This window comes from Schistocerca nitens, chromosome 1 (genome assembly GCF_023898315.1).
Source record: "Schistocerca nitens isolate TAMUIC-IGC-003100 chromosome 1, iqSchNite1.1, whole genome shotgun sequence".
Taxonomy (NCBI): Eukaryota; Metazoa; Arthropoda; class Insecta; order Orthoptera; family Acrididae; genus Schistocerca; species Schistocerca nitens.
The window spans coordinates 151,817,032-151,836,204 of NC_064614.1; the positions used below are offsets into that span (position 1 = coordinate 151,817,032).

Sequence of the window (19,173 nt, forward strand, 5' to 3'; positions counted from 1 at the left end):
GGAAGACAACGTACACTGATCTGTAGTTGCACGCAGACAGCTGCCACCACCCTTCACAAAGGAATGGGGTACTTAAAACTCTAGTACATAGGGCGCGCACTATCTCTGACGCAGAGAGTCTACCCCAGGAATTGGAACATCTGAGAACTGTATTTCGAAAAAATGGGTACTCAGAGTGGCAGATTCAACGTGCTCTCCGCCTAACCACTGCAGCACAACCTGTTGAGATGGATGAAGTCACGAGGGAGGAGGTAGGCACTGCATTTGTTCCATACACAGGCGCACTCTCGGGGAAAATCGCCCGCATTCTGAAGAAACACCGGGTCGGAACTGTGTTTTGTCCTCCAAATAAAACTCGTGCACTGGTGGGGAGCGCCAAAGATGACCTCGGTTTGAGGAAGGCCGGCGTGTACCAGATTCCGTGTCAATGTGGCAAGTCGTATATTGGTCAGACGATGCGTACCGTCGAGGATCGATGCCGTGAACACCAGAGGCACACTCGACTGATGTATCCGAGCAAGTCGGCGGTCGCTGAACATTGTTTGTCGGAAAATCACGCCATGGAGTATGACCGCACGAGGATTCTGGTACAGACGTCGAGATACTGGGACAGCGTTGTTAGAGAGGCCATCGAAATTCGCACCAATGACGACCTCATAAACCGTGACTGTGGCTATAATAGTAGCAAGGCTTGGGAACCAGCGATTGGGTTAATCAAGAGTAAATCGAGCAAACGTATAGTTGTGACGACCACGGCGGACGTCATCTCAGACGCCGTCGCAATCTGTTCCACCGCGCGACCGCGGCGCGGGGCGCGGACGGCAGAGGGAACGCGCCGCGGGCGGAGGGTATTTAAATCGGCCACCGCCGCGACCGAACCCAGTTCCCTCTGAGCAGCCATAGCGTACGGATCTCCGTCCCGGCACGTTCACAGGGGCTCAGTCCGTCAGTTCACCTGATGATGGCGACATGTATGATCGCCGAAATATTGTGCCCGTTGGACACTATAGACCGGCAGCACACATGTGGATATTTTGATTACTCGTAGTATTCTTCGTCTATAACGGAAAGAAGATGTGCAAAGGACAATGCTTACAAAACACTCGTGCGACATATCCTTGAATGCTATTCATATATGTGTGACCAATACCAAAGAGGACTAATGGGGGATACTGAACAGATAGAAAGACGGGCAGGGCATATGGTTACGAGTTTGATCCATGGGAGACGGTAACGGAAATACTGAAGACCCTGCACAGCAGACTTTTGAAGGTAGACACCAACTATCCTGCAAAAGCCTACCTGAGAAGTTTCAAGAAGTGTTGAGGAATCTTGTAATACACTACACCCTCCTACGTGTTACATCCGTGGAGAGCACGAAGACAAAAATTGTTCAAATGGCTCTGAGCACTATGGGACTTAACATCTATGGTCATCAATCCCCTAGAACTTAGAACTACTTAAACCTAACTAACCTAAGGACATCACACAACACCCAGTCATCACGAGGCAGAGAAAATCCCTGACCTCGCCGGGAATGGAACCCGGGCGCGGGAAGTGAGAACGCTACCGCACGACCACGAGCTGCGGACAGCACGACGACAAGAGAAGACTAATTCCAGAGCGCACAGGGGCATTTAAGCAATCTTACCGCGCTCTAGAGGGATATGTAGAGTAGATGTAGCTCTAGAAACTCGTTTATTCTGGTGAACTTTACAAAATAGCGAGAACCCACATTACAAACCGTGACAAGAAAACAAAATGTTGCCTCCGGCATACACCTTGCGTAATGCTCACGAAGCTAAAGTTACGGATCGTAATAGAAACAATGAAAAAGAGATTCATACACTATGTACCCTCCACCACAGACCTTACTTTGGCCTACGGTGTGTAGACGTAGTTGTACATGCACATTCAAATAAAAGCCACGTCGACTTCTTCAGTTCACTCTACTTGTTGTTGTTGTTGTTGTGGTCTTCAGTCCTGAGACTGGTTTGATGCAGCTCTCCATTCTAATCTATCCTGTGCAAGCTCCTTCATCTCTCAGTACCTACTGCAACCTACATCCTTCTGAATCTGCTTAGTGTATTCATCTCTTGGTCTCCCTCTACGATTTTATACCCTCCACGCTGCCCTCCAATACTAAATTGGTGATCCCTTGATGCCTCAGAACATGCCCTATCAACCGATCCCTTCTTCTAGTCAAGTTGTGCAACAAACTTCTCTTCTCCCCAATCCTATTCAATACCTCCTCATTAGTTAAGTGATCTACCCACCTAATCTTCAGCATTCTTCTGTAGCACCACATTTTGAAAGCTTCTATTCTCTTCTTGTCCAAACTATTTATTGTCCATGTTTCACTTCCATACATGGCTATACTCCATACAAATACTTTCAGAAACGACTTCCTGACACTTAAATCTATACTCGATGTTAACAAATTTCTCTTCTTCGGAAACGCTTTCCTTGCCATTGCCAGTCTACATTTTATATCCTCTCTACTTCGACCATCATCAGTTATTTTGTTCCCCAAATAGCAAAACTCATTTACTACTTTAAGTGACTCATTTTCTAATGTAATTCCCTCAGCATCACCCGACTTAATTCGACTACATTCCATTATCCTCTTTTTACTTTTGTTGATGTTCATCTTATATCCTCCCTTCAAGACACTGTCCATTCCGTTCAACTGCTCTTCCAAGTCCTTCGCTGTCTCTGACAGAATTGTAATGTCATCGGCAAACCTCAATGTTTTTATTTCTCCCCCCTGGATTTTAATACCTACTCCAGATTTTTCTTTTGTTTCTTTTACTGCTTGCTCAATATACAGATTGAATAACATCGGGGAGAGGCTACAACCCTGTCTCACTTCCTTCCCAACCACTGCTTCCCTTTCATGCCCCTCGACTCTTGTAACTGCCATCTGGTTTCTGTACAAATTTTAAATAGCCTTTCGCTCCCTGTATTTTACCCCTGCCACCTTTAGAACTTGAAAGGGAGTATTCCAGTCAACATTGTCAAAAGGTTTCTCTAAGTCTACAAATGCTAGAAACGTAGGTTTGCCTTTCCTTAATCTTTCTTCTAAGATAAGTCGTAAGGTCAGTATTGCCTCACGTGTTCCAACATTTCTACGGAATCCAAACTGATCTTCCCCGAGGTCGGCTTCTACCAGTTTTTCCATTCGCGTTAGTATTTTGCAACTGTGGCTTAAACTGATAGTTCGGTAATTTTCACATCTGTCAACACCTGCTTTCTTACTACTTATATACCAGAATACAAACTTCCCCTTCTTTTATAGCTTGTGAATCGAGTTCAAGATGTCTGTATCAATTTGAAAGCCAACTTATATTGAGATATAGATCATGTGATACTCGTTTAGTCCCAGCATTATACCCACCGCTGGTCCGTGTGAGGTGCTGGACGCTGGTGTCAGCAGTGAGGAGTACTTCATGGACCACCAACAGCGTGGTGTAGCACTCATCTTCAGCCACAAGAACTTCGACGTTCGCCAACATCCGGATGGGGATTACCAGCCAACTGCGAGAGAGGGCACAGACGCTGACAGAGACGCACTTCGCCTCACATTTGTAATGCTCGGCTTCGAAGTACTCTGCTTCAACGATAGGAGTCATGAGGAAATAACCAGTGAACTCAGACATGGTAAGTAAAAGTCTCTCTCCCATCACAAAACAAGAAATCTACAGCACTGTCAGCTGCGTGGGGTAGCCGCTTGGTCTGAGGCGTCTTGTCACGGTCCGTGCGGCTCCCCACGTCGGAGGTTCGAGTCCTCCCTCGGGCATGGGTGTGTGTGCGCTGTCCATAGCGTAAGCTAATTTAAGTTAGATTAAGTAGCCTGTAGACTTACGGACCGATGACCTCAGCAATTTGGTCCCATAAGATCTTACCACAAATTTTTATACAGCACTGTCTGTTCTCAGCAAGCCATCATGTGGTGTAAGGTAGTTCACAGGGTGGACCGTATATGTGGAACCACCTTTCTAAAACAAAAAGAAGTGCATGAACAGAAATTTAAAATCAAGCCCCTAGAGCAGTCGGGTTTTATGCAAGAGGCGAAAAATTTGTGAGGCTGTGTTACCGACATGCCGGCCATCTTGCAAGCCTCGATCTCGGATTACACTCTAAATCAGGGCCGGCCAGAAATTCTGCACACGTGCGGTGCTCCTGCACACGTGCAACTTCCGGGTCAAAGCGTGCACGCCGCAGCCGTCAGCGTTCATGTAGTGCATGTTTCTCCGCATAGATGTTGCTTTATGCACTTGCTGGGATACTCTCTACCGGCGCATTCTAGTGCTCTTTCCACAGCTTGCAAGCCAACCATGGGAAGGTATTTCACGTATTAAACATTTAAAATACTGTCATAGTCTACTCATTGAGACATCTACTTTTATGTTAACAGTTTAACCCAGTAAGACATGTAATACAGTTAACAACCGTGGGTTTTTATTAAGGAAGCTTGACTGACGGCAGGTAAATACGCGTAATGGTTTTGAGCTAGTATTTAAGAAAGAGAGCACTTAGCGACTTCCAACGAATCTTATTCATGATTTCAAATAACATTAAACTAGTGCAAGGTTTCCTATAACTAATTCTCGGTGCCCTCAGTTACACCCACATAATTTCTCTCTCACTGACCTCTGAACAGAATGATAACCGCAGACCTCTCGATGATCACCTGTTATTTCAATACCATTATTGCTATATCTTTCATCAGTTCCGTCTGAAATCTGCATAATAACCGACAGTTGGATGAATGTTATGTTTTATCGACTTCAGCTGAGCGTAGCCCTTCACACATTAAAAAAAAAAAAAAAAAAAACAGCCTAAATGTAAGTATACATTGAAACAATCGGTTTAATGATCAATTTTCCTCTTGCTTGTACCACATAAACAGGGAAGTGGAGCCGCCGCCGTTCATTTAGCCCACACGTCTAATAACAGATGTCGCTGTCGCTCCCTGTCGCACACGTGCGAACATGTGCAGCACTTCCGCACGTCTGCACACTGTGCAGCGTTTGGCCGGCCCTGCTCTAAATTTTCAATATGAAATGCGGTCATATGAAATATCAAACACACAGAGAATTACAAGTGGAGAAAACAATGCGGTCTTTCGCTTGAGCAAAGCTTTAGTCATTCTCGTCGCATCTGCAAAGATAAAAGCAAAGGCTGGTACAATACATAGAAGTTACAGGATGTGCTTCACGTTTTGTCCGGCATGCTATAAAGCGTTGGCACTTGCTTCACCCATTCCTCTCAGGTGTTAACCAACTCATGTACTGGAAAGTGAACACAGGCACCAAAAATCTGCACGGAGGTGTGCAAGGTTTCTGATTTTTACTGCATACACTTGCCTTCTCATGTACTTACAGACAGAAATTTTATAGACTTAATCCTGGCACATGTGGCTGCAACGGGCCTTTAAAACCTATCCACATCCAGGGAAACTGGATACTCAGGTGCTGGTGTACCCAGAATGAGAAACGGTCCAATAGTATGAGATTGCTACATTCCACTCCAAATCATCACTTTTGATACGCTGTCTTGAGACATGGAGGTGTGCTGTCATGACATTGACATGCGGAAGTTGATAATTAAAGGAATTAAGTAATTAAGCATAATAATCAAGAAAACAATTAGCTGGCATACATGTTAATTGATGCAGTAGTTTATTACACTAAGGATGGTGAAGCAGCTTAGCGATCAGAGAACATTTAGTGGAGGGACTTGGGTTTTAATTCAGAGACCCCGTCACAATCTACTCGGTAGAGGCTGGAGTGGGCGGAAGTCAGACAGTAGGTTCGGTGGTAGGCCACAACAGGCAGCCCCCACTACCTTCCGACAGCATAGCGGGCTAAGCCAGCGAGGTCTGGAAGACGGAGGAGCTCCGGGCGCGGGTATACTAAACAGAAACCGAACTAAAAGTTAAGATGTAGTTTCCAGGGTCGGACACCCCTTCACTTTAGTTCCTGTGGACGGGTCCATCAATGAACTCAGTCCAAATGGAAAATAGCCCACATTGAACTCTATTGTGGCGGACGTTAGAGATTTAGCAGTACTTCTTAAAATAGCATTTAGAGTTTTTCCATGTCAGTAAATCGCAGGGAATAATACATGGTGTTACAAAAAGGTACGGCCAAACTTTCAGGAAACATTCCTCACACACAAAGAAAGAAAATATGTTATTTGGACATGTGCCCGGAAACGCTTACTTTCCATGTTATAGCTCATTTTATTACTCCTCTTCAAATCACATTAATCATGAAATGGAAACACAGCAACAGGACGTACCAGCGTGACTTCAAACACTTTGTTACAGGAAATGTTCAAAATGTCCTCCGTTAGCGAGGATACATGCATCCATCCTCCGTCGCATGGAATCCCTGATGCGCTGATGCAGCCCTGGATAATGGCGAATTGTATCACAGCCGTCCACAATACGAGCACGAAGAGTCTCTACATTTGGTACCGGGGTTGCGTAGACAAGAGCTTTCAAATGCCCCCATAAATGAAAGTCAAGAGGGGTGAGGTTAGGTTAGGTTAGGTTAGGTTAGGAGGAGAGCGTGGAGGCCATGGAATTGCCAATCCATCGGTCACCGAATCTGTTGTTGAGAAGCGTACGAACACTTCGACTGAAATGTGCAGGAGCTCCATCGTACATGAACCACATGTTATGTCGTACTTGTAAAGGCACATGGTCTAACAGCACAGGTAGAGTATCCCGTATGAAATCATGATAACGTGCTCCATTGAGTGTAGGTGCATGCCCAAACGTTCACAGAAAATCTGTGTTGATGACGTGATTGCACAATTGCGTGCGGATTCTCGTCAGCCCACACATGTTGATTGTGAAAATTTACAATTTGATCACGTTGGAATGAAGCCCCATCTGTAGAGAGAACATTTGCACTGAAATGAGGATTGACACATTGTTGGATGGAACATTTGCACTGAAATGAGGATTGACACATTGTTGGATGAATCATTTGCAGAAGTGCACCTGTGGAGGCCAATCAGCTGCTGATAGTGCCTGCACACGCTGTACATGGTACGGAAACAACTGGTTCTCCCGTAGCACTCTCCATACAGTGACGTGGTCAACGTTACCTTGTACAGCAGCAACTTCTCTCACGCTGACATTAGGGTTATCGTCAACTGCACGAAGAATTGCCTCGTCCATTGCAGGTGTCCTCGTCGTTCTAGGTCTTCCCCAGTCGCGAGTCATAGGCTGGAATGTTCCGTGCTCCCTAAGACGCCGATCAATTGCTTCGAACGTCTTCCTGTCGGGACACCTTCGTTCTGGAAATCTGTCTCGATACAACCGTACCGCGCCATGGCTATTGCCCCGTGCTAATCCATACATCAAATGGGCATCTGCCAACTCCGCATTTGTCAACATTGCACTGACCGCAAAACCACGTTCGTGATGAACACTAACCTGTTGATGCTACGTACTGATGTGCTTGATACCAGTACTGTAGAGCAATGAGTCGAATGTAAACACAAGCACCGAAGTCAACATTACCTTCCTTCAATTGGGCCAACTGGCGGTGAATCGAGGAAGTACAGTACATACTGACGAAACGAAAATTAGCTCTAACACGAAATTAAGCGTTTCCGGACACATGTCCACATAACATCTTTTCTTTATTTGTGTGTGAGGAATGTTTCCTGAAAGTTTGGCCGTACCTTTTTGTAACACCCTGTATGCATTCAAGCACATAATATTTGGGAAACTGTAGAGTTTCACGTTGTCACAACCACCAATAATCAGGTCTAGTGGGGTGACATCATGTTTTTAGAAGATACATGACGCGGAAATTGAACCGGACAGAAGTGTGCCGAGAGTCACTCTGCCTGTATTGCACAACAAGCTTTGCTAATGCTCATATTGTGTCGGTGAACTTGTATCTGTAAAGTCATGCAGGCTGTGAAATTTATGAACGTGTTTGAAGTATATTTGTGCTGATGACAAACTGCTGAGGCTTAGATCCAAGTAGTCTGCAGCTCGTGGTCGTGCGGTAGCGTTCTCGCTTCCCACGCCCGGGTTCCCGGGTTCGATTCCCGGCGGGGTCAGGGATTTTCTCTGCCTCGTGAAGACTGGGTGTTGTGTGATGTCCTTAGGTTAGTTAGGTTTCAGTAGTTCTGAGTTCTAGGGGACTGATGACCATAGATGTTAAGTCCCATAGTGCTCAGAGTCATTTGAACCATTTTTTAGTTCCAAGTACACTGAAGAGCCAAAAGAAACTGGTACACCTGTCTGATGTCGTCTAGTGCCCCCACGAGCACACAGAAGTGCCGCACCCCGACGTGGCATGGAATCGACTAATGTCTGAAGTAGTGCTGGAGGTAAGTGACACCATGAATCCTGCATGGTTGTCCATAAATCCGTAAGATTACGAGGGAGTGGAGAGCTATTCTTAACAGCACGTTGCAAAGCATCCAACATTCGTATCTAGATTCGTATCTAGACGTATCAGGAGTCCAACTGCACACGCCCCAAACCATTACAGAGCCTCCACCAGCTTGAACAGGCCCCTGCTGACATGCAGGGTCCATGGATTCATGACGTTGTCTCCATATCCGTACACGTCCATCCGCTCGATACAATTTCAAACGAGACTCGTCCGGCCAGGCCCCAGAGATGTTGGAGATTTGTTGTTTTACCGGATTCCTGATATTCACGGTACACTCGTGAAATGGTCGTACGGGAAAATCCCACTTCATCGCTGCCTCGGAGATGCTGTGTCCCAGCGCTCGTGCGCCAACTATTACACCACTTTCAAATTCACTTAAATATTGATAACCTGCCAATTGATACCAACTGCGCCAGGCACTTGTTGTCTCATATAGACATTGCCGACCGAAGCCCTATATTCCGTCCGTTTACATGTCTCTGTATTCAAATATGGATGCTTATACCAGTTTCTTTTGCGCTCCAGTATAGCTACTTCGCGAAGAACGAAGGCAGGTTGGCAGTGGCGTGCACTCAAGCTATTAAATACTCAAGTATTGTGATATTGTCGTCGTTGGCTATCTTTTGGTCGTGACTAGTAATTCAATAGAATTTTGTCAGGTATTCTGGCATGTTATTAATTATTTCTGGCTTTCCAAACTATTCTGAGTTGTGGTAACGCCCCATGTGGCAAAGAGCATTAATTGCATCTTCCGAACATAGCTTAAATGTGATGGCGTTCATAAAACATAAATTCTTGGTGAGTAAAGTTTTAGTGTGTGGCTTTTGGGTCAGTTGTAACAGCACACTTGCATTGGACAAGCTTTGTGAATTCTGACCAACGCCTTCTTTTATTTTCTTTTAATTTATTACGAATGTACAACTAATTATTTTTAGGACACTAAGCCACTACAGTACAGATAACTTTTACCAGAATTAACTTCCTTTTGTTTGTAGGTGTATTAAAATTCCTCAGAGGTTGTATTGAAAACTTAACTAGGCAGAGTTCACATGTTGGAGCGCAGTGTACTAGTAACTGCACTGGAAATAAGGTTAGTTGAATTTGAGAACTTGAGGAAGTCCGAATGGCCTTTAAGGACTCAGTACTCGCGGATAGATCAGTATCAGTAGAGTCCATGCATTCCTGTACATTATCGCTCACTGTAACAGTGCGTTATGCTCACCAGTATGCTGTTCATTAGGGTCTGGTATTGTAATTTGGCTCAGAGTCGATTATGTAATTTTGTTGTGTTTGACAGCAGCACAGTTGTTGGATTCAGAGTAGGAATTAACATGGTCACTTTATTAGAAATGTCTGAATCGGTCTTCGATGGATCCATTCAGTAAAGATTGACATGTGATCAGTATCTGTGATTCTACTTATTTACCTGTTTGTTTACCTATAAACTAATCATCATAGTGAAACGACGGTTTCTGTCTAGCTTGCATGTCACACTTTCTGCAAGTTGAACAGGACGATCTCTATCGTCCTCAGTGAGAAGTTCTAACATTTGCGTTTGGTGAGGTTGCCATCTACGTTTGATCGAAGTTCCCATTATCGGAGTACAGCTGACGGCAGTTCCCTACGAGAAGGAGGGAGTACTGTGCTCTTGACTCAAGTGGAATGACTACAGAACAGTGGTTGAGTTTCTTCATTTGTAGCCATTTTAGAAAGCTCAGTTTCCAGTTTGTCTGTGACACAGCCAGCATCATAGAATTCCGCGAGAAGTTTCACCACCGCACTTTGGGTAATGGGATGGTCTGGCTGCGTGGCTTTTGCAAAATCCTCTGGGTAACATGAGTACTCCTTTCTCCTGATATAAGGATGATCTCATTGTGTTTGGCTTTCTCGTTACCTGTAAGGAAGAAACATTAGTTGCACATCGAGATAAATAAAGCAATGCTTAAATCAAAGACACTATTGTTTTTCTCGCGTAATTCTCCATTTGTTTATTATGTCACGTAACTCCCTTTTCATTTGAGAATGTGTATAGGGGTCATGAAAATTGTCACATGGATGAAACTGTCTATAAACACAATAAATGACAAAAAGGAGAAGCACCAAAAGGGGGAAGACGAAACGAAATGAAGATGTGAAGGGGTTGTGATACGCTTGGTGAAAAATACAGCGATCCTCCCTTGTGGTGGTCAGATGTGGTCGACTGGAACCTTGGCGACAAATATTCCTACCCTCAGGTATCCATATATTTCAACATCGCTCACTGCCACATCCAAATGCCCCTCAGATCTGGATGTTGCACGATTGGACCAGCCGGCCAAAAGAAGGCCCCACAAGCAGGCACATTTCAAATGCTGTCAGGTGCTGATAATGCTACCTCATACGACTAAAGTGCGCGTCATTCACAATGGCGGCCGAGTTTAGGTTCGTTCTGCGCATCTGACGTCACAAAAAACACAGTCAGACAACGTACAGAGAACGACATTGCCAGAGCTCGACTACAGTGCAGAGCACAGACGAGTGGCTTCAGTTTTAGAAACGTTCAGTCATAAATAAAGTAATTGAACGAAAGCAATGTCTTGATAGCAGACTTTCTTTTATAGAACGTTTGGAAAAAGCATTCTTTATACCAATCGCTTCATATTCTATTAATTAATTAAACCAAACAAGTAACAAGCCTCCTAATCAGGCGATAGCAAGGAAAGGTGTTTGTATCATTCTCACGAACCGCTTTTTTGCAATAAAGAACAGCAGTAATTGTTTATTTCCTATTGTACTTCGACGAAACGTGAATAATTCATAGTCATGGCTTCAGTTTTAGAAACGTTCAGTCATAAATAAAGTAATTGAACAAAAGCAATGTCTTGATAGCAGACTTTCTTTTATAGAAAGTTTGGAAAAAGCATTCTTTATACCAATTCCTTCATATTCTATTAATTAATTAAACCAAACAAGTAACAAGCCTCCTAATTCAGGCGATAGCAAGGAAAGGTGTTTGTATCATTCTCACGAACCGCTTTCTCGCAATAAAGAACAGCAGTAATTGTTTATTTCCTATTGTACTTCGACGAAACGTGAATAATTCATAGTCAAACCAACAGTGTTTCTCGAAATTGTGCGTGATGTTTTAGAGTCCTCCCGGAGTTTATTTGAATGACGAGTTGTGTTAGTGTAATGGTTAATGTGTTTGACTCCTAAGCGAAGGGTTCTGAGTTCAAACCTTGTTCTGTGCTTACTATTCTGTTTATTTAAAAACAATATCGAAGTGTCTTACTTCATGAATTTTATTCGTTTGAATGCAATTTTTTGAAATTTCTAGTTCTTTGTCTCTTCATTATAATCATAATAAGTTTTTGGTTTTTCTAATTTTGTCCTCCAACATTTCTTAACACAGCAATTAAAAACAATGAAAAGGCACACATACAATATTCATGTTATCTGTTTTGTTTGTATATCTTCCCTTCCGCAGTCGCTGTTTTACTATTCATATTGAAATATATTCTTTGTGACAGTATTAAAAGTATCGTTTAGAGCCGAATTTCAGCTCGTACGTTACCGAGCTACTTGACTGTCTGACGCAATTCTTTGCTTCGCTGCTTTGGCAACATCATCATATTCAATGTTTTCGTCAACTGATCTATGTTTTGCCAAGTATTTGCTATCTGTTGTGACAAACACAAATTTTTTGCGCACTGCGCCTCACTGACAATATATTTTACTTTCTATGTTTTATTACGTCCACAATTCAGTTTTGTGTACCTCTCCAATTTTGTTTTAATCTGAACTTTTTAGACAAAAGCGAAATGTCTCTGGTATAAATAAAACTTTTATTACGGTCGCGAAAGACGGAATATTTCTCAATATTACATACGACACCTATCTGGTACTTAAATGAGATATACAGTAAATTTTATATGAAATTTAGGTATATTGTCCACATTTCATTCTCAACATTGTGGCAACTAAAATCGACCATACGGAAAGTATACGCTATGGACTTTACTCTGCAAATTCCTCAAAATTTCGTGCAATGGTTTACTACATTTAATGCTGCACAATAACTGTGTTGAGCATCGAAACAAAATTAATTCATTTCCGGGGGGAAGCTATTAGTCAAGAAGATGTGTAAAAATAAAATTTTTGGGCCAAATAGTTTTTGTGAAATCGAATGATAAGTGTGTCAAAGCAGTCGGAACACCATGTGTCAGCACAGGCGAGCAGTGCAGTGATGACAAAATCGCGTACAGCGTGGAATGCGGGGAGCACGTCTCTGTAGCAGCGAAAGGGTTAATGCGGCCGTGGTGGCTTTACTTCATAAACTGCGCGCTCCCCCCTAAACGTAAGTTTGCGAGCTATACTATACTATGACGCTGCTTCTCTTGGCGCGTGCGTCGTTTGCAACTGGCAACGCAGCAGTCTCCCGCGTCTGGGCGGGCATGCGCGAGCCGCCAAGATAAAAGAATTCAACTATACATGGCATCTTCATGTGCTTCGCAATGATCTTGCAACTATAGTCTTAACACACATAAAAAAAAGCTTTGCATCACCTCGGTTCCGAGAGTTCCAGAACCTGTACAGAAAACTGGAATAGAGATCAATATAAACATCATTTCCGCCCTTTTTATTACTCATCAAAACATCACATTGCATGTTGTACGACCATACAGCGAGACCTTCAGAGATGGAGGTCCAGATTGCTGTACACACCAGTACCTCTAGTACCCAGTAGCACGTCCTCTTGCACTAATGCATGCCTGTATTCGTCATGGCGTACAAGTTCATTAAGGCACTGTTGGTCCGGATTGTCCCACTCCTCAATGGCGATTCGGCGTAGATCCCTCAGAGCCGTTGGTGGGTCACATCGTCCATAAACACTCCTTTTCAATCCATCCCAGGCATGTTCGATAGGGTTCATGTTTGGAGAACATGCTGGCCACTCTAGTCGAGCGTTATTCCGAAGGAAGTCATTCACAAGATGTGCACGATGGGGGCGCGAATTGTAATCTATGAAGACGAATGCCTCGCCAATATGCTGCCGATATGGTTGCACTATCGGTCGGCGGATGGCATACACGTATCATACAGCCGGTCCTGCGCCTTCCATGACCACCAGCGGCGTACGTCGACCCCACGTAATGCCATCCAAAAACAGCAGGGAATCTCCACCTTGCTGCTGGATACTGTGTCTAAGGGGTTCAGCCTGGCTAAGTTGCCTCCAAACACGTCTCCAATGATTGTCTGGTTGAAGGCATATGCGACACTCATCAGTGAAGAGAACGTGATGTTAATCCTGAACGGTCTGTTCGGCATGTTGTTGGGCCCATTTGTATCGTGCTGCATGGTGTCGTGGTTGCAAAGATGGACCTCGCCATGGACGTCGGGAGAGAAGTTGCGTATCATGCAGCCTATTGCGCACAGTTTGAGTCGTAACACGACGTCCTGCTAGCGGTTCTGGCGCTGCAGTCCGGAACCGCGGGACTGCTACGGTCGCAGGTTCGAATCCTGCCTCGGGCATGGGTGTGTGTGATGTCCTTAGGTTAGTTAGGTTTAAGTAGTTCTAAGTTCTAGGGGACTTATGACCTAAGATGTTGAGTCCCATAGTGCTCAGAGCCATTTGAACCACGACGTCCTGTGGCTGCACGAAAAGCATTATTCAACGCTGTGGCGTTGCTGTCTGGGTTCCTCTTATTCATAATCACGGTCATCCGCTGTAGTAGCCCTTGGGCATGTCATCGACAGTTCCTGTTTCCCTGTACCTCCTCCATGTCTGACCAACATCGCTTTGGTTCGCACCGAGGCGCCTGAACGCTTCCCCTGTTGTAAGAAAGCGGACTGCCTAGGCATGGTTGACCTACAGACAACACGAGCCGTGTACCTCCTTCCTGGTGGAATGACTGGAACTGATCGGCTGTCGGACCCCTTCCGTCTAATAGGCGCTGCTCATGCATGGTTATTTACATCTTTGGGCGGGTTTAGTGACATCTCTGAACAGTCAAAGGGACTGTGTCTGTGATACAATATCCATTGTCAGCGTCTATCTTCAGGAGTTCTGGGAATCGGGGTCATGAAAAATTTCTTTGATGCGTGTGCATACCCGTCGATTGTGTGTGCGTGTTAGACTGACATATGTCGATGTCTCCTGAGTGCATCAGTGTTTTTATCAGGCAACCTTAATGCACTTTACACCAGTGTTTGGTGGTTTTGTGATTGCGTGCTTCAAATACATTAAGGTTTTGCAGCACTCTGTGCCGAAAATATATTGAATGTTATGGGTTGAATCGAAGATGGCGGTTTCAAAAGTGGCCGCCAAATGGTGTTGGTAAAGTACCCTCACGAGTTTTCCTCCTTTCACTCTCTCATACAAAGTAACTTTAATTTCTATTTATCAATATGTTTCTATTTTTTTCTATTTCTTAGAAGAGTTATTCTACACGTATGCACCACCCCGTACATTTGTAGCTGCGCTCGGCAAGCCATCACGTGGTGTATGTAGTGAAACAGGATCATTTTTTCTTTTCAGTTTTTCTTCGTTTCTATTTAATTTTTGGATGGCGTGCAAGAGGAACAACTGTTGATATGCCCCCATAAAAGAAGAAAGAAATGTAATTTTTCCGTGATTGTCATTGTGTAAGAAGCGTTTGGGCGGAAGTAATATGTCTATTGATTTGTCTTGGAAAATCCGTTCTCTCACTAGAGGTAAACACAAACCATGTGCAAAACTTTTGTCCCTTACACTGTCTCAGAGGAGAATAAGGCATCGTAATTTCTTAATATAGGGCTAGTAGTTTTGAGTCGTAGCCTGACTCAAACCTAAGTAAGTCACTGCTGCGAACCAGTGCATGGAAACCAATATTAACCGTAAGTCGATGGCCGAAAACGGAGTAGGGAGTGACGTTGCAATTGAACGTGAAGCGAACTTATACCAGTAGTGATGAACGTGGTCAGAACAGTCTCCAATAACACCACAGTTCCAAATTAATACACTGGTCTAGAAAGGCGAGGTAACAGTAACTGTATTCGAGAATCAGCGTAAAGTAGGCATCAACAACGTGATGCGAACAGCCAATCCGCCGGACAGGCTCGGTGGTTACTTGATATAGAATATATGGTGAGAAACTACCCTAAAGGCGAAACAATCAGCAGTGATCAACGACATGGGGATCCAGAAGGCACTGGAAACCACCGCATTAAGTATACACGTAGTGTATCACAGGACATGTGTCCTGTAATTGAACATGTGTCATGATGATCTCCCCATTGGTGAATGATTCCGGATCAGTCCCACTTATGGATCCCTAGGAGTGGACTGCCAAGGGGCAGGAAAAGGTATGAAAAACAACAAAAGGATAATATTCTACGAGTCGGAGTGTGGAATGTCAGAAGTTTGAACTTCGCAGGGAAGCTAGAAAACCTGAAAACGGAAATCCAAATGCTCAGTCACATAGTGAGGGTCAGTGGAGTGACATGGAAAGGAGATAAGAATTTCTGGTCACACGAATACAACGTAATATCAACCATCAGCAGGAAAGATACACTCCTGGAAATGGAAAAAAGAACACATTGACACCGGTGTGTCAGACCCACCATACTTGCTCCGGACACTGCGAGAGAGCTGTACAAGCAATGATCACACGCATGGCACAGCGGACACACCAGGAACCGCGGTGTTGGCCGTCGAATGGCGCTAGCTGCGCAGCATTTGTGCACCGCCGCCGTCAGTGTCAGCCAGTTTGCCGTGGCATACGGAGCTCCATCGCAGTCTTTAACACTGGTAGCATGCCGCGACAGCGTGGACGTGAACCGTATGTGCAGTTGACGGACTTTGAGGGAGGGTGTATAGTGGGCATGCGGGAGGCCGGGTGGACGTACCGCCGAATTGCTCAACACGTGGGGCGTGAGGTCTCCACAGTACATCGATGTTGTCGCCAGTGGTCGGCGGAAGGTGCACGTGCCCGTCGACCTGGGACCGGACCGCAGCGACGCACGGATGCACGCCAAGACCGTAGGATCCTACGCAGTGCCGTAGGGGACCGCACCGCCACTTCCCAGCAAATTAGGGACACTGTTGCTCCTGGGGTATCGGCGAGGACCATTCGCAACCGTCTCCATGAAGCTGGGCTACGGTCCCGCACACCGTTAGGCCGTCTTCCGCTCACGCCCCAACATCGTGCAGCCCGCCTCCAGTGGTGTCGCGACAGGCGTGAATGGAGGGACGAATGGAGACGTGTCGTCTTCAGCGATGAGAGTCGCTTCTGCCTTGGTGCCAATGATGGTCGTATGCGTGTTTGGCGCCGTGCAGGTGAGCGCCACAATCAGGACTGCATACGACCGAGGCACACAGGGCCAACACCCGGCATCATGGTGTGGGGAGCGATCTCCTACACTGGCCGTACACCACTGGTGATCGTCGAGGGGACACTGAATAGTGCACGGTACATCCAAACCGTCATCGAACCCCTCGTTCTACCATTCCTAGACCGGCAAGGGGACTTGCTGTTCCAACAGGACAATGCACGTCCGCATGTATCCCGTGCCACCCAACGTGCTCTAGAAGGTGTAAGTCAACTACCCTGGCCAGCAAGATCTCCGGATCTGTCCCCCATTGAGCATGTTTGGGACTGGATGAAGCGTCGTCTCACGCGGTCTGCACGTCCAGCACGAACGCTGGTCCAACTGAGGCGCCAGGTGGAAATGGCATGGCAAGCCGTTCCACAGGACTACATCCAGCATCTCTACGATCGTCTCCATGGGAGAATAGCAGCCTGCATTGCTGCGAAAGGTGGATATACACTGTACTAGTGCCGACATTGTGCATGCTCTGTTGCCTGTGTCTATGTGCCTGTGGTTCTGTCAGTGTGATCATGTGATGTATCTGACCCCAGGAATGTGTCAATAAAGTTTCCCCTTCCTGGGACAATGAATTCACGGTGTTCTTATTTCAATTTCCAGGAGTGTATAACGGTGGTTGGAGTAGAGTTCGTTATGAATAGGAGAGATGGGCGGGGGGTGAGTCATTGCTAACAGTTAAGAGATATGGTTGTTCTTATCAAAATCGATAGCAAACCAACGCCAGTGGTTCAGGTGTATACCCCGACTTCACAAGCAGAAGACGAAATATTAGTAAAAGTATATGAGGATACGGAATGGGTAACTTAGTGTGTGGTTCAAATGGCTCGGAGCACTATGGGACTTAACTTCTGAGCTCATCAGTCGCCTAGAACTTAGAACTAATTAAACCTAACTAACCTAAGGACATCACACACATCCATGCCCGAGGCAGGATTCGAACCTCCGACCGTAGCGGTCGCTCGGTTCCAGACTGTAGCGCCTAGAACCGCACTGCCACTCCGGCCGGCTAACTTAGTTTGTAAAAGGCGGTAATAACCTAATAATTATGGGGATTGTAACGCGGTAGTAGTGGAAAGAACAGCAGATTGAATTACGGAAGAATGTGGGTTTGCTATCAGAAATGATGCAGGGCAAAGACTGAGTTCTGCAGTAAAGCCGGCCGCTGTGGCCGTGTGGTTCTAGGCGCTTCAGTCCGGAACCGCGCTGCTGCTACGCTCGCAGATTCGAATCCTGCCTCGGGCAGGGATGTGTGTGATGTCCTTAGGTTAGTTAGGTTTAAGTAGTTCTAAGTCTAGGGGACTGATGACCTCAGATATTAAGTCCCATAGTGCTTAGAGCCATTTGACCATTTTTTTCTGCAGTAAATCTCAGTTATAAACAGTAAATAAAAAGTTCAAAAACCAGAAGAGGAGAAGTTTTATTTGGAAAAGGCCTGGGAATTCGGGAAATTTCTAGTTGGATTACATCATGGTCAGACAGATTCCGACATCAGATATTTGACTGTAAGGCGGACCCAGAAGCAGAAATCCATTCGGATTACAATTCAGTATTGATGAAGAGTAGGCTGAAGTTCAAATTTATCAGGAGTAATCACTGTGGAAAGAAGTGGGATACAGAAGTACTAAGGAATAATGGGATGTGCTTGAAGTCGTCTGAAGAATACTGGAATACTGGAATATTGAACACCTCAGAAGAGAGTTCAGTTGAAGAGGAATGGATATCTCTAAAAAGAAGGCTATCATAGAAAAAAGGAAAACACAGAAACAAGGAAGGTAACTCCGAAGAAACCTTAGGTAACAGAAGTAGTATTTCAGTTAATCGACGAAGAAGGAAGTACAGTTGTGTTCAGGGAAATTCAGGCATAAAGAAATATGTCACTTAGGTATGAAATATTTAGGAAGTGCACGGAATCTAAGGAAAAATGTGAAGAGATCGAAAAAGAAATATTCGTCGAAAGGACTGATTCAGCGTACAGAAAAGTCAAAACAGTCCTCGGTGAAATTAAAAACAAGAATGGTAACAGTGCAACCGGAGGAGAGAGGATGAGCGAAAAGAGTACACTGCAGGCCTGTGCGAGGGGAAAGACTTTTTGATGACGTGATTGAGGAAGGAACAGGAGTCGATATCGAAGACATAGGAGATCCGGTATTAGAATATGAATGTAATATAGCTTTGGAATATATGTGATCAAGTAAGGCAGGTGGGATGGATAACAATTCTTCGGGATTACCATAGCCATTGGGTGCGGGGGAATGGTAAGCAAGCGACTGTTCAAGTTAGTGCGCAGGACCTATGAACCTGATGCTTTCAGAAGAAACATCATCCACACGATTCCGAAAACAGCAAGGGCCGTCAAATGCGAGAATTATCGCACAATCGCCTCAACGCCTCATGC

At 45.0% G+C, this 19,173-nt stretch overlaps 1 protein-coding gene across 1 annotated transcript in view; it reads left to right on the forward strand.

The window, feature by feature from the left end:
* The window catches only part of LOC126243748 (caspase-1-like), a 140,984-nt gene that overhangs the window by 55,228 nt on the left and 66,583 nt on the right, over positions 1-19,173 (forward strand). Inside the window, exon 3 of the mRNA XM_049948185.1 lies at positions 3,380-3,660. Within this exon, the coding sequence (XP_049804142.1) occupies positions 3,380-3,660 (281 nt within the window). The remainder of the gene's footprint in view (positions 1-3,379; positions 3,661-19,173) is intronic.